Consider the following 23,120-nt stretch of genomic DNA (forward strand, 5'->3'; position numbering starts at 1 on the left):
GAGGAAAAAATTGGGCTCTTTGTGTAACTTTGAAGTTTTGCCCAGAGGGAAACCCTCCGTGTTTTGAATCTGTTTGTCTGTGAGATTATCTTCCATTCTAATCTTGCAGAGGTATTCCTTTCACCTTTTTCTTTTATTAAAATTTTTCTTTTAAGAACCTGATTGATTTTTCATTGTTTTAAGATCCAAGGGTTTTGGATCTGTGTTCACCAGGACTAATTGGTGAGGGTATACTCTCAAGCCTACCCAGGAAAAGGGGTGTAAGGACTTGGGGGGAGAGGAATTAGTCTCAAATCTGCCCAGGAAGGTGGGGTTTAGAGACTTGGGAAATATTTGGGGAAAGGCAGAGTTCCAAGTGGCTCTCCCCTAAGATTTGGAACACGCTTGGTGGTGGCAGCTTACTGTTAACCTAAGCTGGTAAATAAGCTTAGGGGGTCTTTCATGCAGGTCCCCACATCTGTACCCTAAAGTTCAGAGTGGGGACGGAACCTTGACAACTCTACATCCTGATTGTGAGATCAGTTGACATACAGTGGTCTCATTGGTCAGCAGCAGATAAGAGTGGGTGGATCATTATGGGAGTCACAATACTGATGACTTCATCTCTCCACTATGTTCTGTCAGAGCCAGTCCTTGCCCCTCAGTGTCAGTTCTCTCAATTCCACCAGGGCGTTCCCAGCCAGGCTCCACCACTGACAGAGATGAGCCTGAGCAAAAAGATTTGGATCCCAACCAAGACTTTGACCCCAAAGAATGGGGGTGCTGGGTTCCAAGGTTTTGGTTCAGGCCCATCTCTAGTTGATACAGTGATAACAACAGAGCAAGGTGGTGCGGGCTGTCATCAAAGAACCTGATCTTCCAATAAGTAAGTGCAATGAGTCTCAGGACGGTACTTAGCATGGGTTAATGGGGATGGTTGCCCGTTCCCAACTGTTAGAACATAAGAACATGAGAACGGCCGTACCGGGTCAGACCAAAGGTCCATCTAGCCCAGTAACTGTCTACCGACAGTGGCCAATGCCAGGTGCCCCAGAGGGAGTGGACCTAACAGGCAATGATCAAGTGATCTCTCTCCTGCCACCCATCTCCATCCTCTGACAAACAGAGGCTAGGGACACCATTCCTTACCCATCCTGGCTAATAGCCATTAATGGATTTAACCACCATGAATTTATCCAGTTCTCTTTTAAATGCTGTTATAGTCCTAGCCTTCACAACCTCCTCAGGCAAGGAGTTCCACAGGTTGACTGTGCGCTGCGTGAAGAAGAACTTCCTTGTATTTGTTTTAAACCTGCTGCCTATTAACTGTTCTGTGCTCACTCCTTCCGCCTGTTTGTGTAAGGCAGAAAGAGGAGGCTCCCAGGTCTCCCTGAGCTGTCACTGACTGACGTATCTGTAATAAAATAAATAGAGACAGGGCTGAGATGCTAAATTCAGATCTAGATTTCAAAGGCCCCAGTGTCTGGATCTCAGGTTTGGGTTTGATCTGTTACAGGGGATGGGTTGTGGGGAGGAAGAGCTCTGATATTCCAAGCCAGATCCTGGCTCAGATTCCAAACCTCCACAGAGCTTGGGGGTCGTTAGATCCAGGAATTTGTTCCAGGCCCCCTTCAGCCTATGCTGGCTGAAATGATGCTGCTTAGGAGAAAATGAGACTGGTTTGGGAACTAAGGGTCTGATCCAAAGCTCACTGAGGTCAATGGAAGTGTTTCTGTTGACTCTGGTGCATTTTGAATTGGGTCCTAAGGGTGTGAGGGGACAGGACGTTGCTTGTAAGTGTCTCTCAGGGAACAGTATAATTGAGAACAGGGATTTCTCACAGCCTTGCATGGTGGCAGAATCAGGAGCAATGTCTTGAAGCTAATGAGACAAACACTTAGCTGAGACATGGGGAAAATGTACTAATACTGAGAACAATTGGAATAAACCAGCAAGGGAGGCACCAGACAAGGCCTGTGAAGTCAGGGAGAGGAGCTTGGTGGCCAGGAGAACAGAGCAAAGGAATCCAGTGTCAGAAATAATCACTGCAAGAAATATACACTGAGGGACCTTTGGTCCATGAGTATTTTCAGGGTCAGGGTCAGGGTTAGGGTCAAAAAATACTCCTGGGTGTAAACTTCATTCATGAATATCTTCAGTAATGAACAGGATCCCCATGACCTCCAGGGGCCCAGCCCCATCCCTGCATCTCTCTCCTGCCATGTTCTCCAGGGGCACTATTCCACTTGTCCTGGATCCGGCTATTGCTATAGTTTCCAAGTGGCCTGGCTCAGAAAGGGAGAGGGATTCTGCGGCTTATCTCTCTGGTCCCTTTGTCTTGGCTGTGTCACGGTTGTCCAGGCATTCTTCTTTCACAGCCTACCCCCCATTCCTCATTCCCTGGCTGCAAGTTGGACTCCCTCTGTGTCTCCCCTACCTCCTGCTGCCTAGCTCCCTGGAACAGTGCAGGAAGTAAGCACCATAATCCCACTAACTCCCTTGTGGGGAAAGCTGGAAAGCAACGGCCAGCTACAGGGCACAGGCAGAAAATGCAACGTTGGACCCCTGGCTACTGTACAAAGGTGACACAGGCCCTCCGCAGTAGCACTACTAAACTTGGTGCAATTTAGGCCAAATGTCACTGTGACACCCTGGCACCCCAATATTCACCACTGTCATGTAATTAGGATATGTTTTGTACAAAGTATGCCTTGTGAGGTATCATTCTAAAAGTCTTGATCTGCTAGACAGTAATCATAGAATCATAGACTTTAAGGTCAGAAGGGACCATTATGATCAAGTAGTCTTGACTTCCTGCACAACGCAGGCCATAGAATCTCATCCACCCACTTCTGTATCAAACTCCTCACCTATGTCTGAGCTATTGAAGTCCTCAAATCATGGTTTAAAGACTTCAAGGTGCAGAGAATCCATCAGCAAGTGACCCATGCCCCACACTTCAGAGGAAGGCGAAAAATCTCGTTGGATTGTATGTGCTATTCGTTTATGAAGTTTGGCTACATATGTGTTACTGAAACATGTGAGGCTGAAAACACCCACAAGCAGCCTTTCAGGTACAACAGTAAAAAGGCCAAACAATGTTAATGGCTTACTAAGGAAATGCACACAAGCACAAGGATTACCCTAGGAACTGTGTACAATAGAAACCTCTCAGAGATAGCACTACACAATGGGAACTGTATATAAAAGGCAGGGAAATGACATCATGGGAGGACCTCACTCTCCCTATAACAACATACCTGGAAACACCAGAGGAACAAAGACTGAACGGGGGGAAGTGATGGTCTCAGGCTAGAGGGATTTCTAGCCTGTGTATGAAAACCTGGGAAACCCAAGCTGAAAAGCCAAGGCAGCTTGTGCCTTAAGAATCTGCCAGCCTATTTAGCACTCACGGTGAGAATTTGCTAATTCATATCCTACCTATCTAGTATGTTAGGCTCAGTTTGCGGTTTTGTTTATTTACTAAGTAATCTGCCTTGATCTGTTTGCTATCACTTATAATCACCTAATCTATCCTTTTGTAGTTAATAAATTTATTTTATGTTTTAATCCAAACCAGTGAGCATGTCTGGGGAAAATCTCAGCTTGGTTACCACAAGTGTGCATGGTCATCTTCACAGTGAGGGAGATGCGAACCCGGTGTTAAACCCATATACTGGCCAGATTTGACCAGGGCAGGGTGGTACTGCTCTGGGGTCCTAGGCTGGTGGTTAGAGCCAGCATGTAACTGCAGCTGGGTGTCCCCCTACCTGTGTGAATGCTGGTGAAAGTGCAAGCTTGGAGGGCTTTGCAGCTTGTCACAGCAGCATAGTATGAGAAGGAGCCCAGGCTGGCGGATCAGAGAGCTTAGTGGTACCCCCAGTTCCAGGTAGCACCCCAGGGGGAGCACATCACAGTCACATTCTACAGTCAAGGTTGTAGTTGCACAATCACAGGGAACAGAGCAGGGCTCCAGTAATAATGCAACTTCTGTCCATAGGTCTCGCAACACGCAAGTGTCGCTAACCTACAGAGAGACAGAGGGGGAGGGAAGGCAGAGTGCTGCTGCAAAAAACCATTAGCAAAGGTCCCAAAGCCTCTCAGAGCAGTTTGAAAAGCCTGCCTGGCATCCACAGCTCACAGAGAAGCAGGAAGTCAGAGTGTTTATCTTGTGCTATTTGGTATTGTGAGTTTTTTGTGGCAGGGACTTGATTTATCTGGGTTCTCTAAAGTACAAATACAATGCATATTTTCAGAGCTAGATACAGTATTTTTACTGGCATTGCAGTTCACAGAACATGGATAACCTACTTCTCTGCCCTTACAAATGCGCAGAGTAAATAGGACAAACCCACAAACATTCCCCAGAGACAATACAATCTTCCCCCATCCCTCTCCTTCCTCTAGCCCCCATGTCCACACCTTATTTTTCTCCACACAGTGTTCACATTTGTATCCACATTGGTAAGATAATTAGGGGAATCCAGTTTCATGCTTCAGAGCTTCAGCTGATTTTCTGCTGGGGTCAGAAAGGATTTCCCTCCCCCCCCCTCCCAATTCACAACTGGCTGAATGAACTATCTGGGGTTTTTTCCTCTTTCCTCTGAAGCATCAGATCCTAGTCACAGCTGGAGGCAGGACACAAGCCCAAATGGACCAATGGTCTGAGACAATAACTACAAACCTTCTGAGCCCAGATGTGGATTAGCTGTGTGATCTTTGTTCACAGGCTCAGCATTAAACTGATGGCCAGATTTGGGGTCTGAAGGACTTTTCCTCCAGGTCAGATTTTCACAAACCTTGTAGGTTTTTCACTTCCCTTTTCAGCATCGAGTGGGTTCATCTGCTAGGATCACCTGGGTCTATCGCACAAACACCAGCTTCCTCTCACAACAGGTTCCTCAGGCTCTGGTGGCACCTTGGCCCTGACAGTTTTCTGGCTGTGGCTAAGGACAGTTTAGTCTCCTGAGGACTCCACATTTTGCAGGATAATTGGCTTGGTTTGGGATTTTATGCTGACAATTTGCAATAAAATTTGTTGCATGAGGTGTTTTTATATTTAGTCATCATTGCCGGTGACACAGGGACGTTGCTACAGTGAGTAGAGCTGCAGCCTCTGCAGCCAGAGATGAAATGGCACTGGCCAGTCCAATGGCTGCATCCAGAAGGAGCTGGTGAAGCTAAAGGCACAAAGGAGCAATTGTTTTAATCAATGAGTGGAGCTGATGTAGGCTGACATCATGGGGAAGTGAGGGACACACAACCCTTAAAACAGCTTCAGAGGGGCGCTGTGAAGGCCTCTGTGTGAACCCCTCCAAGAGGCTGCCGCGCTAGCAGAGGGGAATGTGTCCACAAGACCCTGAGGTGCTGGCAGGGAAGGAGAAAGGGAAAATACAGGGTCAGAGGGACAGGGATAGGCCCAGACATCGTGATGACCCAGTGAGACCACAGCCCAGCCCAGCTCAGCTCCAGGTCACCCCGTAAGGGTAAAACAGGGATAGAGGGGGGAAGGGGCTGGGTGGGCCAGCCAATGGGCTATTTACCACAGAACTGCTCAACTCGGAAAGCAAAGGGGCCAGCCAAGGGTCACTGCAGCAAATTCACAGGGGAAAGCCCTCAGTGTTGAGAGATCCATGGAGCATAGGAGCTGGATGCAGCCAGAATAAATGCTCCCCCCCAGGGATTTCCTGCACCTACAAGTGCAGGATCAGGCATTACAGAGCTAGGAAGGAGGGGCAGGGCTAAGAGCAGTGAGTTTGGAGGGTGAGTTAAACAGAACTGAGCTAACTCTATGGTAAGCCAAGGCAAGGCCATGACAGCCTCCACTAGCCCTTCGCTAATGCAGCAGCTAACAGCTGCCTCCCTCACATAACCCCCAATGGAGATTAGCGATGCAAACACTGCATGGCTTCTCCTTGGGGCAAGTCATCTGCCCTAACCTAGAGCACAGCAGTCCTTACTGGTCCAGGGAGGTGTTATGGCTGACTCAATACAAATAAAAGGGATGATTTAATGCCAGGAAATGCTGGAGAGGTTTAGCTGAACAATGGAAAAGAACATTAAGAGTGGAGCTGTTTGCATTGTGCCATACTTGGGCTGTGGATAAATAAATCACTTGTTGTCAGCCACTCCACTCGTATGGGTATAGATTCCCTCCGCTTGTTTTGTCAGCTGCTGAGTCATAAATACAAATATTTACAGAGGAACGAAATTCCCTCCACTCGTTTTGTCAAATGCTGTTCAGAATGTGGAACTAGATCAGGACTCTGAGAAGAACCCAACTGTAAGTGTGACGTTATTGACATAAACTGTGACCGTACCGATCATTGTTGCAACCAGGGTCCTATGGTTGCACCAGGTCTTATACAGAGGAGGCCAAGTGGTGTGTCTATGGTAAGGTTGTAGTTTGCTGGTTATGATTATGCTGTCTGTATGGGTGTATCATTTTTGTATTCGAAGTTATGAATATTGGCTATGTACTTGTTTGATTCTAAGTAGCCTCCGTGAAGCATTTCGTCAACTTCTTGAGAAAGGGCTAGTCTTGGTAAGTGCCCAGTCAAGGATCACTTAACTCACAATGGACTTTGGGAGACACCAATCCACATCTGAGCTTTCCTGGGAACGTTCAAACTAACATGTAAACAATGGCGTTGGCCTGCAAAAACTGAATCATTCATAGACATGTGACTTGCCCAGGTGACTGCAAACTCCATCTTGTTCAGGGAATTTTACACAGGAGAACAAAGTGGCTTCCACCCACCAGAAAAAGACTATATAAGGCCCTGGAAACACCTCCATTTTGTCTTCCACCCCAAAGAGATGTCTGAAAGAAACTGGAACAAAGGACAGTAACTATGGGGGTGTGACTGATTGCTGAACCCAGACTAGGAAGGAGTCTATTTGAAATAAGCTTATTGGAACATCTCTGAGGGTGAGATTTACTTGCATTTATTTTCCTACTCTATTAGGCTTAGACTTGCATGTTTTATTTTATTTTGCTTGGTAACTTACTTCGTTCTGTCTGTTATTACTTGGAGCCACTTAAATCCTACTTCTTATATTTAATAAAATCACTTTTTGCTTATTAATTAACCAAGAGCAAGTAATTAATCCCTGGAGGAGCAAACAGCTGCGCATCTCTCTCTATCAGTGTTATAGAGGGCGAACAATTTATGAGTTTACCCTGTATAAGCTTTATACAGAGTAAAATGGATTTATTTGAGGTTTGGACCCTATTGGGAACTGGGTATCTGGGTGAGAGTGACAGGAGCACTTCTTAAGCCATTTTCAATTAAGCCTGCAGCTTTTGGGAGACGTGGTTCAGATCTGGGTCTGTGTTTGTAGCAGGCTAGCATGTCTGGCTCAACAAGACAGATTACTGAAGTCTCAAGCTGGCAGGGAAAACGGTTCAGAGGTAGTCTCAGCACATCAGGTGGCAGTCCCAAGGAGGTCTCTGTGATCCAACCCGTCACAGTAAGTACTCACCAAGCAACAGTATAGATCCCTATATGACATTTCAAGTGCATCTGCCATTTTCCACTCTGCCATGTAATTACTTTTAGATCCGGACATTTCAGAAGAGAGATTTCACACAAAATGTGTGTATTACGTATTATTTATCTGCTTAGACGGGTAAGGGATCTGACAGAGCTTTATGTCTCCTTCTTCCCCTTTCCTCATCTAGAGTTGTTACCTTCTTACTTTGTAGTTGACTGGGGAGTCATCTAGGGGACGGATATCAACTTCTAGGGGAGACCACTAATGCTGGTTTTATCTCTGGGGTGTTGTTCCCCCCCAACAAAATGGTAAAAAAAATAATTGGACGCAATCTCGGTGATGAACCTCTCTATTTCAGAGTGTAACCGGTCAGGACCCTCTTGTCCCACTCACTTCACATGTGGTAGACATTTTCTACTTCATGCCTTTGTCACTTCTTGACTAGATTACACCAGTGCAATATGCCAGGGCATGAAACCTTCAGCATGTAGGAAATACCAGCTAATACAGAATGCTCCAGCGCATCTACTCAGCAACATGGGTTACTGCGAGCACATCAGACCTATCCTCCGCTCTGTACACTGGCTTCCCATAGAACATTCAGTCAAGTTCAAGTCTTGGTCCTTATCTTCAAGGTCCTCAATGGCTTGAGCCCAGGGCATCTAAAAGATCAATTATTGTTCTGAGATGAAGACCATGATTTATAGCTTCACTCCTCTGGCACAATGGAACTTGTGTAATAAGAGTAAAGCCTGTGCAGGAGACAGAACTTTCTCAGGGGCCAGTCTGAGACTGTGGAATGAACTCGCCCAAGAACTAAGGGCCATCACAAACCTCACCACCTTCTGCTCTAACTGCAAGGTGCATTTCTTTGACTCTGCCCTCTGTAACATAAATACAGAGCAACATCTGTCTCCCTCTCTCGTTTAAAAAAAAATCAAATCAAAACACCCCACAGCGCACAATTTTCCCTCTAGCAAGAGGGTGCCCGAACAACATCACGTGGCAGATGTTAGTCGCATTTTGCATAATGCAGTACTGGAAAGCGCTCAGACACTACAGTAATGAGTGTGGCATAAGAACCTCTAGACTAGACTAGATCTAATCTACCCTTTTTGCCGCTCATATGGTTTCTCTGGTGGATTTCAGAATTGCTGTGATCCCGACTCGGAGCAATGGGATGGGAAGTTCAATTCCTGCCCAGATTTCCAGGACGAGATCCGGTAAGTAGTCACAAAAGTTATGCATGTTCTGACCTTACACCTAGCTATATTCTGAAGATAGAAAAAAGATCTCTCCCTTTCATTATTTGGTTCTTAAAACTAGTTCCGTATCTACCAAGCAAACAAACAATTAATCATATTTTATATAGAGGAAACTGCTTTATGGCCATGAGTACTAACATGTCATTTGAAAAGAGATCGCTCAGAAGGCTGGGTTTCTTGACATGGGGATAATCCATAAGCACAGACAGCTGGTAAAAATGTTATTTGGAGGGATGAGCAAAACTTAATAACTACTGTGCTCTCCGGGGGTGGGATGTGTGTGTGTGTGTGTGTCAAGCCCTGCTCTCTGGTCTGTATGTAGGTTCTAGTCTCTATTCTAGCCTGGTGTGGAAGGGATGACTAGAGGGTGGGTAGGAGGGCAAGTTCACTCTGCACTCACCCTGCAGTGGTAGCTCCTGTCCCGAAGGGCTGGGCCTTGCTCTCCATGCCCATCTGTTGGCTCTCGCCACATGCAGAATTCGCAGGCACTCACCACGTCACATGATGCACGTGTCCCCGGACAGGTAGGGCTCCTCCTCTACAACGTCTCGTCCCCTTCCTGGCCCTGGTGCCACCAGCCACATGCCTTTGCCTGCTGAGCTGGTCAGGCCAAGATAGATTTGGGGTGGCTGAGCCCCCTCTAGCCCTAGCCACACATCACATCTATGTTCATAAGTGATCAGAAGCAAAGATAACATGTCTGATTTGGGTCCCACACCGGGGTAACTCTGGAATAATGTCAGTGAAGTCAGTGGAGCTAGACTCAGGTAAATCTTGTGAAAACAAGAAGAGAATCAGGCCCATTGGGTCAAACTCAACCTTCGTTTACCTCCTGTGACTATACAAGGGCTGAATTTAGCCCAGCGTGCTTTCCTTCCATCTGCACTCCCAATGCAGTAAAGCAGCAATTTCATTCCACAGATTTGTCTGCCAGATAAATGTCAGGTTTTATTCTGAGCTTGCCTGTATGACATCAGCAATGATGACCACAAGATTATTCGCTACATTCAGAATTCTAGAAACGTAATTTAAAAGCAGCAACCCAACACCTAAAGGACATTAGAATGCGACCAGTCACCTGTTACATTATAAATGTAACAGAACATTCAGACTGAGGTCCTGTTTTCCCATTGGATAATGTAGCACTTGCTAATGACTAAGCAAAACAATTTATGCTGCCCATCATGCAACACACAGAGAAGGAAGGTTCTATTGGGTTTATAGTAGTGATGATGAGTCACAGGTTAATTATTCCCTACTTTCAGATCACCTTGTTCCTGGTTTTCTTTCTGAAAGTTCAGAGGCCAAGATCAGAGGGAAGGAAGAATTAGCAGCAGCTGGCAGGTGGGTGAGAGGTGCCAGCCATGTGGGTGGAGGTGAGAGGGGGAGTGGTAATTCAGGAGCTGTGAGGATAGGAGGAGCAGCCCATTGGTGGAGGGCCTGACCTGAGTGACAGGAGAGAGGCAGGCAAAGGGAGGAGGAGGGGGAGTAAGGAGCCAGAGGACAAGAGAAAAGGAGTAGTAGTGGGGAGCCAGAGAAAAGGAAGGAGCTAGAATAGTGGCACAGAGGGAGAGGAAGGAGCAGAGCACAGGGAAGAGGAGAGTAGGCTGAGCTGGAGAAAAAGACAGAGACAGCAAAGCAAGGGCTAATGAGAAGAACCAGCTGGCTCTGGGGAGTGGCTGCTCCTAAACTGGCTTTGTAAAAAATGGAAGGATTGCATTGCTCTAGGAGGGCTGCAACCTTTTGGGCCTGATTCTGCTTTCAGTGACACCAGTCTTACACTGATATAACCCATTAGCTTCAGTGGAGTAACTTGCTCCTGATTTACACCAGTGTAAAGTGAGAGGATGCTCAGAGTTTGCAAAATCACCTCCAGATGCCCCCGAAGTAGCACCTCGGAGAGAAGAGGATAAACACCCAGGCTTCCCCTTAACAACTTCAGCTGGTCACTTACTGTCAAGAAATGCCCTTCCTTTCCACCTGTTAATGCTTAATGGTACCAAATGCAATCAGCATCAGCCAGCGAGATTACAGGCTGGCTGGCTGAGTACTGGGCAAGGGGAAAGAAAGATGAATACAAACCTCTACTAGTTGGATACTGCTTATTCATAAAGTATGTGCTAGAAAACCTGCACTTAAGGATATAAGCAGCTCTGACTGGCTAACTCCTTGCCCAGGACAACCAGAGATTAGGAGAACAGTGCAATGAGCAAATGTCACTGTGGCAATAGGTTCTGTTTGCAATTTTAGAGGAATAGACACCATCGTCTATTCTGTCCTTTTTGTTTAATTCTTTGTGTCTTGCAGAAGGCTAGATGGCTCATTCACATAGGCCCAGATCCTCAAAGGGGTTTAGGCTCCTAACTTCCATTGATTTCAATCAGTATCTCACAGAATCAGGCCCTGAGTTAGGTGACTGTGATTCGAGTCCTCCGCATGCTCATTGAGCTTAAACAGCGATATCTGAAGTTCTGGGAAATTCACAAAACATCCAGCAGAGTGTGATAGGGGAAGAAAGTCTATTGACCTTTAGGGACAGGAGATGAGCACTATTTGTTCATTTCATTGTAAGAACAGAGAGGACGGAAGGAGGAGGGGGGAAATGTAATGACTAGAATACCACATCGCCAGTGTTTGAAACGAACATTTTTAAATGAATTGCCCCAAAATATGCCTTTTTATAGAATAAAAAAGTCTATATTTAGACCTACTTTAATATTTAGACAGAGATGACTGATTTAAGGAAAAGAAAATTACATCTTTTAAAATGGTGTCAGTAGCAAAAGCAGAAATGTTTAAAGGATGAGTCATTTTAAACATTTACTGCTCAAGGAAGTTGGCTTTACCACAGTACTCGTGGTGTTCATTATACTTACAATGGGAAATACTGCAAAAGCCGTGTTCATTGTCACTAACACAGCATGATGTGTTGATTTCATCAGGGAGAGGAACCCAGAAGATTCCTCCAACAAATATGAGAAGGAAAATGTTTAGGGTGTTGGGATTTTGTGGTTCCCAGTGAGTCTGATGCTGGGTAGAATCAAGGGACTTCGATTCGATGTGATGCGATTCAACAAGGCTTTATTTAATATGTACAAAAGGAGAGCCCCTGGTACAAAAAATCAGGCAGAGTCCCTCCAGCAAGGAGCCCCTCCCCTTGCTATTTTATAGCACATGGCACTTACATAACAAGTTACATAACATGAACCTCTAACCAATCAGAGTTAACCTTTCCATATATGGGTTTGTTTGTCACATGCTCATAGTTCTCCATTCCACATGCTGAGCTCAACCCCCTCCCCCTGGCCTTCTCCAGAATGTTCCTGGGCTGGTGAGCCACAGCATGCTTCCCTATAGATAAGCACCCTGCAAATCACATTTTATCCTAAATGACCATAAGCATACCCTTCAAGGGCCAGATCTAGTGGCACTATGGAGCTGGTTTATATCAGCTGAGGAACTGACCCAGAATTTCTGGAGGCCTAAAAATAATTTTCTGTAACCAAGCAAAGCAGTCAAGGAGTATTAATATCTGTAGTTAAAGGGTTAAATTTAAATTTGCAAAAGTGGCCACTAATTTTGGGTGCCTCCACTTGTTGGGTCCTTGATTTGAGCCACGTAGGGTGAAATTCTGGCCCCACTGAAGTCAATGTCAAAACTCCCATTGATTTCCACGTGGCCAGGCTGTATAGAAAAATTGCAAGTGCCTGCAACAGCTGGATATGTTGATAAAGCACAGTAAGCTATTTACTAAATGGGCTGATATCACCTGCCTTCTTTCCTAAAGAAAGGAAAAGGTAAGTGTAAGAGCCACCCTGCTTATTAATTTTAGATAAGCAGATGGAAGTGTGTGGCTATCTTGAAAGTGCAGCGATAGACTGCAACATGGGCAAAAGTTTTCTATAGCAAAAGGATCAGAGCTCACAGTCATTCAGATGGATCAAAGCCTATCAGACAAAATAATTAAATATACGCCAGTCAGTGTGTGTAAGAGAAGTAAAAGTATTGCAGTGGAATAGGAGCATTGCATCCTGCTTTGAAAATAAATAGCTCAACATCTTCTGAACAAATACAAAAGCCAGAGAAGGGAGAGAATATTACCCCATTACAATATACTGTTCCGCCAAAATCATCTGTTGGTTTAATATAGTAAACAGACGTGGGGTGAAGGCAAGGAACTTGAGTCGCTCCTGTACCAATATGGGATTCTCTCCTAGGAGAGGAAAAGCAGTGTTTCCACTACTGCCCTTCCCTATGTTGCCAAGCATCCACTCACCTTGGGTGTGACCCCTTTTCCGTCAGCACCACCCACTATACTGGTTACCCCAGTAAGTGAAGTTGCATCAGTTTTGGGTGGCCACAACCTGGTCCCCTAGTGGAGTCCCTGTCTCCAGGGAACTCTGCCACCATTCACCAGAGGTTAAAAGTCCTCATGAATATGCTGGGCAATACCACTGTCAATGTCCATGTGACATACACTTACAATGGTGTCTGTGTTTGTTGTATCAACCAGGCAAGTTACTAACAACTTCAACAGGACTTTATTTTTACAGTGGAAACCTCTGTACCCAGGGGTGGCTCTAGGAATTGCGCCGCCCCAAGCAGGGTGGCACGCCGCGGGGGGCGCTCTGGCGGTCGCCGGTCCCGCGGCTCCGGTGGACCTCCTGCACACGTGCCTGGGGATGCTCCACCGAAGCCGCGGGACCAACGGACCCTCCACCGGCACGTCTGCGGGAGGTCCACCGGAGCCGCCTGCCGCCCTCCCGCGGCACGCCACCCCGAGCACGCGCTTGGCGTGCTGGGGTCTAGAGCCGGCCCTGTCTGTACCAAGCTGCTGCTGCACCCTCTGTAACTCTCACTCAGCCTCCTCAACTCCTCCCCCCCTCCTTCCTGTTTCCTGTCCTTTCAGACTCCCAACAGCCAGTGCTCCCAGTTCTAATCATCACAAGCACATCTAAACACCACTTTCCCTCCTCTCTTAAGAAACTCTCCCAATTAAAATAAACATTGTTGTTCTAACCACAGGAACAAATAGGAAACAAGACACTATACTACTGGCAGAAATATTACACTGGAAACACTGTAGATACTACATAACATAGTCTTTAGTCCAGACAGGTGGTCGTGTGGGTCTGACAGGCCACCTCTCAAGCCCCGGTTCCAGTGCAATGTTTTGTTGTGTTGGTTCTATGGTGAAGTCATCCAATGCAGACTGGGTGTTGGCATAATCTCCTCTTGGTGCATAGGGAGGAGCAAGATAAGAAGCATTCCATACCCGCCCATCAGAAAGTCGATAGGTGTATGGTCCCTTCTTCTCTATGATTTTAAGAGGAGCTGTGAATTTATGGTCCCCTTTGTGTAAAATTCCAGGTTTTCGTATTCTAATGAAGGAACCACACTCAAACTTTGGTTCCTTAGCACCCCGCTGCTCGTCTGTGAAAGCCTTATACTTTGCTTGGTTCTGTTCAACACATCATCCTTGTTTGGGGCATCAGGTCATGCCTTTAACAATCCAACAATGTTCAGTTTAGTATTCATCTGTTTCCCATGCAGAAACTCTGCGGGTGATCTTTGCATTGTGGCATGTCATGTAGCCTGGTATGCTTGCAAGAAATCAGTAGTGAAGGGTATCCACAATTGCCCTTCCAGTTTAGCTGTTTGCAAACTCTCTTTCACACTTCTGTTAAACCGTTCGATTTCCCCATTGGCTTGAGGGTAATATAGGGATGACCTTCTGTGTAAAATGTTCCTCTCTGCTAGAAAGGTTTCAAACTCCAGGGAAGTAAATTGACTACCTTTATCGGAAACCAGTTCTTTGGGGTTACCTTCCCTGCTAAAAACTGAAGAGAGGAACTTAATTACTGTAGCAGAAGAGATTTGCGATGTAAACACTACCTCAGGCCATTTACTGAAATAGTCTATTAAAGTGATGGCATAACGACAGTCAATTGGAGCAGTATGAAAGGGTCGTACAATGTCAGTCGCCACTTCTTCCCATGCAGATTCAGGAAGAGGAACAGGCTGTAATGGAGAGGTACATGTCACTGCTGTCTTATCATGCATTTGGCAAGTGACATGAGTTTTTAGGAGTGCTTCAGTTTGAGAGTCCATCCCTGGCCACCAATTCAGATCCCGTAGTCATCGTTTGGTTCTGACAATTCCTTGATGAGTATCATGTGCCTGGTGTATGAGTTTTGACTGTAATTCTTCTGGCACAAGTAGCCAGTGTGTACCTCATAGCACACAGCCATCAAGCAAAGAAAGTTCATCTCGAACTCTAAAATAAGGCAGCAAAACTGGGTCAAGGTTTTTAGGGTTACTGGGCCATCTCTTTGTCAGAAATTCTCGTAGTTTTTGTTGAATTGGACATGCTGAACAAGCAGCTTGAAATTGTTCTCTTGTAACTGCAGTAAGAGTGCTTGTAATAAGCGCAGCTACTACATCCTCATCCTCCGGTGGACCATCTGGTGAAGGCAAAGGCAGGCGAGAAAGGCAATCAACTACCACATTTTTGTTTCCAGGCTTATATTCCAGGTCATAATTGAAAGAGAATAGTCTTGCAGACCATCTAGCAATACGATATCCTGCTCTTCCCAGTCCTTTCATGGTGAGCAACGTCGTCAAAGGGCTGTGGTCTGTGCGCAACTTGAACATGTGGCCCCACAGGTAAGTTCTCCATTTTTGAGTAGCCCAGACACAAGCAAGTGCTTCTTTTTCAACTGCAGAATATTTTCTCTCAGCATTACTCAGTGTCCTTGAAGCAAATGCAACAGTTCTCTCGGGGCTGTCCTCACACAACTTCATGAGGACAACACAAAGTCCATAATCAGAAGCATCAGTAGTTATAATTGTGGACAATGCGGGACTGAATAGTGCAAGTACTGGACTGTCTTTCACCGTTTCAAAACTAGCTTGTACATCTGTTGTCCACACTAAGGTTGAACTTCTCCGTAGTAATTCTCGTAACAGTTCAATGACAGAAGCATAATTGGGAATGAATTTTGCATACCAGGGGGTAAGACCCAAGAAGGAACGTAAGGTTTGCAAATCTGTTGGAGGAGGAGCATTTGAAATTGCCAGGATATGATCTGGATCAGGTTTTAGTCCAGCCTGTGAAATTGTATGCCCCAGAAAGGAGAGTTCAGTTTGTCTAAATTTGCATTTGGACCTATTGAGCTTGAGACCTGCTTTCTGATGCAGTTTAGTACAGACTGCAGATTATTGTCATGCTCCTCAGTAGTATTTCCAAACATGATAATATCATCCAAATAGCACTGAACTCCATGTTGATTCTTCAGAATCAATGACATTTTTTGGAAGGCACTTGGGGCTGATGTGAGACTGTATGGAACACGTTTAAAACAAAATAGTCCCTCATGTGTAATAAATGCTGTGAGGTCTCTGCTGTCTTCATGCAACATAACCTGGTGGTATGTGCTCTGCAAATCAAGAGTAGAAAACATCTTTGCTCCACGGAGTTCTGCAAATACTTCTTCTATGTGAGGAAGAGGATGGCTGTCAATCACAATAGCTTTATTTGGCTCCCTTAAGTCCACACAAAGGTGAATGCCTCCACCCTTCTTCTGCGTCACCACTATAGGTGAAATCCATTCCGAGGAGTTAATCTCTTCAATAATGTCATTTTGAACAAGTTTTCTAAGTTCCTCTGAAACAGCTTCCCTGACTGAAAATGGTAAGCGCCGTAATTTCTGTCATACAGGCATCACATTATTCTGCATTTTAACTTTATGCAGAAACCCATAAGCACAGCCAAGTTTCTCCTCAACCTGGTGTTGGGTCCCAGCTGAAACTGGTGTGTGTACTGCAAGAGTGCTTTGCTGAGGAAGATAAATTCATCCATTAACTACCCTGAGATTTAAAGCAGCCAATAAATCTCTGCCAAGGATAGTAGTGCCTTTGTGGACAATGTAGAATTCTGCAGTTACACAGCAATCACCAAAAGTAACTATTGCTGGCAGGCAGCCATGTACTGGGATATGGTTTTTCAAATAGCACACCAACTGAAGTTTGGGTTCAGTACGAGGCACATCTTTAAAGTAATGCAAATACATGGAATCAGGTAGTATAGATACTGCTGAGCCAGTGTCCAACATTAGCTGAATAGAGTGTGATTTGCCTGAGGGTATGGCGGAAACATTTACAATGCACTTTATCTGTTCTGGAATATGTGCAGTAGTGATTTTGTCCACACTCAGCACAGTAACATCTGGTATTGTAACTGCATGAACCTGTTGATTGAACTGGCTACTGCGACATACTTTAGCAAAATGCCCAATCTTTTTGCAATGACTGCACTGAGCTACTTTTGCTGGACATCCTGTGTAGCTTGCAAGGTGTTGTGGGGATCCACAGCGAAAGCATGCTTTTACTGTATTTTGCATTTGCTGATTCAGTGGCTTTTTATTAGTTTTCCTCTTGCAATTGTTTGTCTGCAGCGATAGTGAACTTTTCTGCAAAGGAGTCACAGCCTGGACTGTGCCTCCTGTATCCCTGCTCATTATTTTGGCTTCAGCTGTAGCTGACTCAATCTGAGTAGCAATGGTTATTGCTTTTTCTAGTGTAAGTCGTGGTTCTAGAAGTAAGCATTCTCTTACACAAAGCGTGGTTGTTATCTCAATGAGCTGGTCTCTAATCATCACATCTGCCATGTTCCCAAAGTCACAAGTTACAATCAGACTCGTCAGGGAAGCAATATACTGCATTATAGTCTCCCCTGGTTTCTGCTCACGCTGGCAAAATCTGTAGCGATTAGCTACTACATTCACTTTTTGCACAAAAAAGTTCTTTAATGCAGTGAGTGCAGTCTCATATTTATCATCTGCAAGGGGAAAAGTGTAAAATATACGCTGCCCTTCTGCTCAAAGGCAGTGGATTAGCAGAGCATGCTTTTTTACTTCAGAAATCTCTGTAGCACTGATTGCAAGCAGATAAGTCTCAAACATATGGATCCAGGAAGTAAAAGCAATTGGAGGCTCACCGGGGCTTTGCAGAAAGGGTGCAGGTGGGTTCAGAGGCAGAAGATCCATCCTCATCGCCAAAATGTTGTATCAACCAGGCAAGTTACTAACAACTTCGACAGGACTTTATTTTTACAGTGGAAACCTCTGTACCAAGCTGCTGCTGCACCCTCTGTAACTCTCACTCAGCCTCCTCAACTCCTCCCCTCCTTCCTGTTTCCTGTCCTTTCAGACTCCCAACAGCCAGTGCTCCCAGTTTTAATAATTACAAGCACATCTAAACACCACAGTGTTACCACATTTTAAATTAAGTTTCTGGTCCCAAACCAGGCCTAATTTTCCCTTGGTTTGCACTTGGCGAAGGGTTCAATAGGGTTTTATAGGGTTGCCAACTTTCTAATTGCACAAAACCAAACACCCTTGTCCCACCCCTTCCCCCCTCTTCCCTGAGGCCCTGCCCCTTCTCCAAGGCTCCTCCCCTTCTCTGAGGCTCCACCCCTGCTTACTCCATTCCCCTTCCCTCTGTCGCTCGCTCTTCCCCACCCTCACTCACTCGCTCATTTTCACTGGGCTGGGGCAGGGGGTTGGGGTGCGGGAGAGGGTGAGGGCATTGTCTGGGGATGAGGAGTTTGGGGTGCAGGAGGGAGCTCTGGGCTGGGGCTGAAGGGTTTGGAGTGTGTGTGTGGGGCACTCCGGCTGAGGCAGGGGGCTGGAGTGTGGGAGGGGGTATGGGCTCTGGTCTGGGGATGCGGGCTCCAGGGTGGGGCCAGAAATTAGGGGTTCAGGGTGTGGGAGGGGGATCTGGGCTGGGGAATGGGGTTGGGGTGTAGGGGGGTGAGGGTTCCAGATGGGGGTGTGGCCTTTGGGGTGGGGCTGTAATTGAAGGGTTTAGGGTGCAGTAGGGGGTTCTGAGCTAGAGCAGGAGGTTGAGGCACAGGAGGAGGCTCAGGGTGCAGGCTCTAGGAGGGAGATTGGGTGCAGGAGGGGGCTCGAGGCAGGGGGTTGGGATGCAGGACTGGGTTTGGGATGCGGGATCTGGGAGGCAGTTTGGGTGAGGGAGGGGGCTCAGGGCTGGGGTAGGGAGTTGAGGTGTGGGAGGGGTTTTGGGGTGCAGGCTCTGGGCAGTGCTTACCTCGGGCAGCTCCCCACAAGCATCAACATGTCCCTAGGGAGAGGTGCGGCCAGGTGGCTCTGTACACTGCCTCCACCCACAAGTGCCGCCCCTGAGTTCCCATTGGCCGTGGTTCCTGGCCAATGGGAGCTGCACAGCTGGTGCTCAGGGTGGGGCAGGGTCAACACAAGGAGGCCCCATGGCTGTCCCTCCGCCTAGGAGCCAAGGGACATGTTTCCACTTCTGGGAGCTGCGCAGAGCCAGGTAAGAAGCCTGCCAGCCCCGCTGTGCCACCAACCAGACTTTTAACGGCCCAGATAGCAGTGCTGATTGGAGCCACCTGGGTCCCTTTTTGACCAGGTTTTCTGGTTGAAAATGGACACCTGGCAGCCCTATACATGCATGTAACTGAGGGAAGAATTTATCATCTGCAAGGGGAGAGACCAGAAGTATACATGGGCATATAAATGATGTTCTTACCAGTCTACTTTATCTTTAGGCCAACCTCGTCCTCCCAGACCACAGTAGCATCCGTAACCTAGATACGCCAAAGCATTGCGTCCTGTGCCACAGGATATGGCTCCTGCTAATTCAATGAGTCCTCTTGTATGCAAAGAATGGGTTTTCCCCAGCGCGCCTTTCCAAACTGCAAAGAGAAGATGTTGTTTCACACAGGGTTTGCACAATACCTTTAAGGATTTTCATTGCTGATTTCTTTCAAATTCCCACTTCAGATTTTAGGCCTTATTGTGCATTTGGGCCCAGTGCACAAACACACTGCCACTTTCCTTATTATTCCTTATTATTCATAGATTCATAGACTCTAGGACTGGAAGGGACCTCAAGAGGTCATTGAGTCCAGTCCCCTGCCCTCATGGAAGGACCAAATACTGTCTAGACCATCCCTGATAGACATTTATCTAACCTACTCTTAAATATCTCCAGAGATGGAGATTCTACAACTTCCCTAGGCAATTTATTCCAGTGTTTAACCACCCTGACAGTTAGGAACTTTTTCCTAATGTCCAACCTAAACCTCCCTTGCTGCAGTTTAAGCCCATTGCTTCTTGTTCTATCCTTAGAGGCTAAGATGAATAAGTTTTCTCCCACCTCCTTATGACACCCTTTTAGATACCTGAAAACTGCTATCATGTCCCCTCTCAGTCTTCTCTTTTCCAAACTAAACAAACCCAATTCTTTCAGCCTTCCTTCGTAGGTCATGTTCTCAAGACCTTTAATCATTCTTGTTGCTCTTCTCTGGACCCTCTCCAATTTCTCCACATCTTTCTTGAAATGTGGTGCCCAGAACTGGACACAATACTACTACAGCTGAGGCCTGACCAGCGCAGAGTAGAGTGGAAGAATGACTTCTTGTGTCTTGCTCACAACACACCTGTTAATGCATCCCAGAATCACATTTGCTTTTTTTGCAACAGCATCACACTGTTGACTCATATTTAGCTTATTGTTGTATCAGAGTAATATCTACAAGCCACACAGATGGTAAAGTTACACCTTTATCAGCAATGGAAGGCCTGTGTCATGTAACAGTCACTGAGTACATACAATAACATTCCATTCCCTATTTTGAAGAGGTGGCAGCTTCATTAAGATAATATTAAAGGTTATATCCACCTTCCATTATAAAGCCTTATTTTAGGGCCACCCCACTAATTTTGGCCTTAAAAAATTCAGATTTATTCTGAAGGCAAAGGAGAATGTGCCTGCATAGTCTGAAACAATCTCCTTAAACCATTTTTTCAGTTGCAGGCCTTTAAACAATACCCTGATTTGAAACACTTATTTCTATCTTGTATCCCTCCTATTCAAAGTTGCGCCTCTCATAGACTGCAGTGGGAGCTCAGAGGACTCACCTCTGAAAATCAAGCCTCTTATTTGGATGATTAAATATGGATTTTGGTGCCTAACATGATGATAACAGTAGCAGCAATTAGTACTATTTTCACTTATTGTGATGCATCAGTGCACCTATCCATTGGTCTGAGTGCATCAGACTAACAGCATTAGCCCCTCCCTGTATTTTCCACCCAGCTCCTCTGTTCTTCAGTTTTCACCTCTCTCTCTCCATCCATTCATAATCACTCAACCCACCCCTAAAGTAAAAGCTAAAATAAACTGATGGATTTTTCAACATTCTTGACTCAAGAGTGGGATCATATTTCAGAACCAAGAAGCCCAGACTGAAGTTGCCTGGCCACTTGTTCCCTGCTGTTTGAATACACTTGACATCTTCAAAGTGCTGTGCAAACATTGACTAATCCCCTAAACCATCCATGTGAGGTAGGGACTAGATGCTATTATTAAGACCATTGCTTTCCTTTTAAAACCTGCTGTTCTAATCCTTCTTCCCTGAGTGTCTCATATGCCGTAGCTTTCTCTAAGTGCTTGATTCAAAAAGCCCATTGAAGTCAATGGGACTCTTTCCCCAGTCATGAAAAGTCAGAGGTTCATTTCTTCAGAGGAAAAAACAGAAGTAACAGAATATTAAGCATTAAAATGATCAAGAACCCTCTGACAAAAGTGAAACAGCAGCATAAGCACAATCAAGGAAAAGACAACACACTGAATCTTTTCCAGCATTTTAGGTGACTGTAGCAGCCTTTTTCAGGAGGAATTCTGTGCACTGATGTTACAGTGTTTTACACAGGCTTCTTATTGTTTCTCATGCCATTCCCTCTGGGATTAAATACACATTCCTGAAAAAGTAACAACTTCCCTTTACTAAACACTACCCTGAGTATTCAATTTTTTTAAAATGGTAAAAGCAAACAACAGCTCCGTTATTAGAAACCATAGAGAAGACCCTATTTCCCTGCTATAAGTGCCAAGTGAATGGGGGTAAGAGACAGATTCTTCTCTCAGTTACCTGGGGGTATATCCAGAGTAATTCCACTGGAATTAGCAACATTCATCTGGATTTGCACCCAGATAACCTATATCCAGATCATATCCAGCATGTATGGGAGGGAGGCTGTTTCTTTCTCAGAAATATGCATCCAGTTCCAGAAGAACATCCCTGAGAAACTATGAACTATAACAACATCACAGTTATTCCTGGGGGACAAAAAGAACCCCAGTGAACTGAGCCTGAATGAGCTGCTTTAGAATCTGCGCTCCCCCTGCGTTTAAAACAAAGCAGGGGCCAGTATAGTGTCTGATGTTACTATTTCTTTTTTTATTACTATTATTATTTATTTATTTGGAAAACTGATTAGATTTCAATTTGACATTAATATACTTTTATGGTTCTGAAGTCAGCTCTAACTTGCTTGCCTTGCAAGCACACTATACATTCAGTTACACAGTTAGCAACCTAAATAGTAATTGAATTGACTCTTTATGTGTCAATGAGTCAACACTGCTGTAAGATCCTTGGAAAAGTTGGAGAAACCCCACAGCAATCTGAATTTAGCCAAATGGCACATCTGGAGCACTTTCAATAACTACTAACTGTGCACTTTCATCTGTTTTGTATATGAAATCAGGCTGAGTAAAGATGGATCTGACAACTTAAACTTTCCTGTTATTTCTGGTGTTTAAATTGTCAGCCTTTATGATGCATTAATACAGGATTTTGCATTTAATCGAATTGTACTGCACTAATGATCACAAACCTTAATGCTACCTCAGTGTTTAGGAGCTATAGAATTCAACTGTGTTTTTATAAAGGGATTTGCGTTTTTAACTCCTTTTTTTTCTTGAATGTTAGATGAATTGGAAGCAATTTGCTCAAGAGTCACTGGTATAAAGAAAAGGGGTGAAACTGAAAACAATATTTCAGAGAAGAAAAGTCAACACACGACGAGGCTTTTCAGAATAAAACTGGAAACTTTCTAAATTAAAAGAGAAAATAAAACATGTTCCTACAGTTACAGTCTTACAGAATTACCATGGAAATGAATCAGCCCAGGCACAAAATATACTCAGACTTCCTTTACCGTGATAATGAGAAAATGAACGATAGTTAACTCACTGGTATGGTGACCAGACAGCAAATGTGAAAAATCGGGACGGGGGTGGGGGGTAATAGGAGCCTATATAAGAAAAAGACCCACAAATCAGGACTGTCCCTATAAAATTGGGACATCTGGTCACCCTACGTCACTGGTCCAAATGCCAATGATTTGCCTTGGGCAAGTAGAACTAGGCAAGGCTAATACAGTACATGGGCTGCCAAAGTGATGGGGGAAGCTGCCCTACACACAGAGTGGGAGAAGCAAGAGGGTGGCAGAGATATAGTTGCTCCCAGGGGTCCAGCAACCGCAGCTG

At 45.4% G+C, this 23,120-nt stretch overlaps 1 protein-coding gene and 1 long non-coding RNA gene across 3 annotated transcripts in view; one reads left to right on the plus strand and one right to left on the minus strand.

Annotated features, from left to right (window-relative positions):
- Positions 1-23,120, minus strand: part of LOC123361464 (phospholipase A2-like) — a 28,905-nt gene that overhangs the window by 5,351 nt on the left and 434 nt on the right. The window contains exon 2 of the mRNA XM_045001433.1: positions 19,311-19,476. Coding sequence (XP_044857368.1) covers positions 19,311-19,476 — 166 coding nt within the window. The remainder of the gene's footprint in view (positions 1-19,310; positions 19,477-23,120) is intronic.
- LOC123361475 lies at positions 632-22,832 on the plus strand. Of its 2 annotated transcripts, XR_006576168.1 has the most exons (4): positions 632-865; positions 8,626-8,699; positions 15,263-15,407; positions 22,561-22,832. It is a non-coding gene; the product is annotated as an uncharacterized LOC123361475 (long non-coding RNA). The 2 variants fall into 2 exon arrangements; XR_006576167.1 differs by lacking the exon at positions 15,263-15,407.

The sequence above is a fragment of the Mauremys mutica genome, chromosome 1 (genome assembly GCF_020497125.1).
Source record: "Mauremys mutica isolate MM-2020 ecotype Southern chromosome 1, ASM2049712v1, whole genome shotgun sequence".
Taxonomy (NCBI): domain Eukaryota; kingdom Metazoa; phylum Chordata; order Testudines; family Geoemydidae; genus Mauremys; species Mauremys mutica.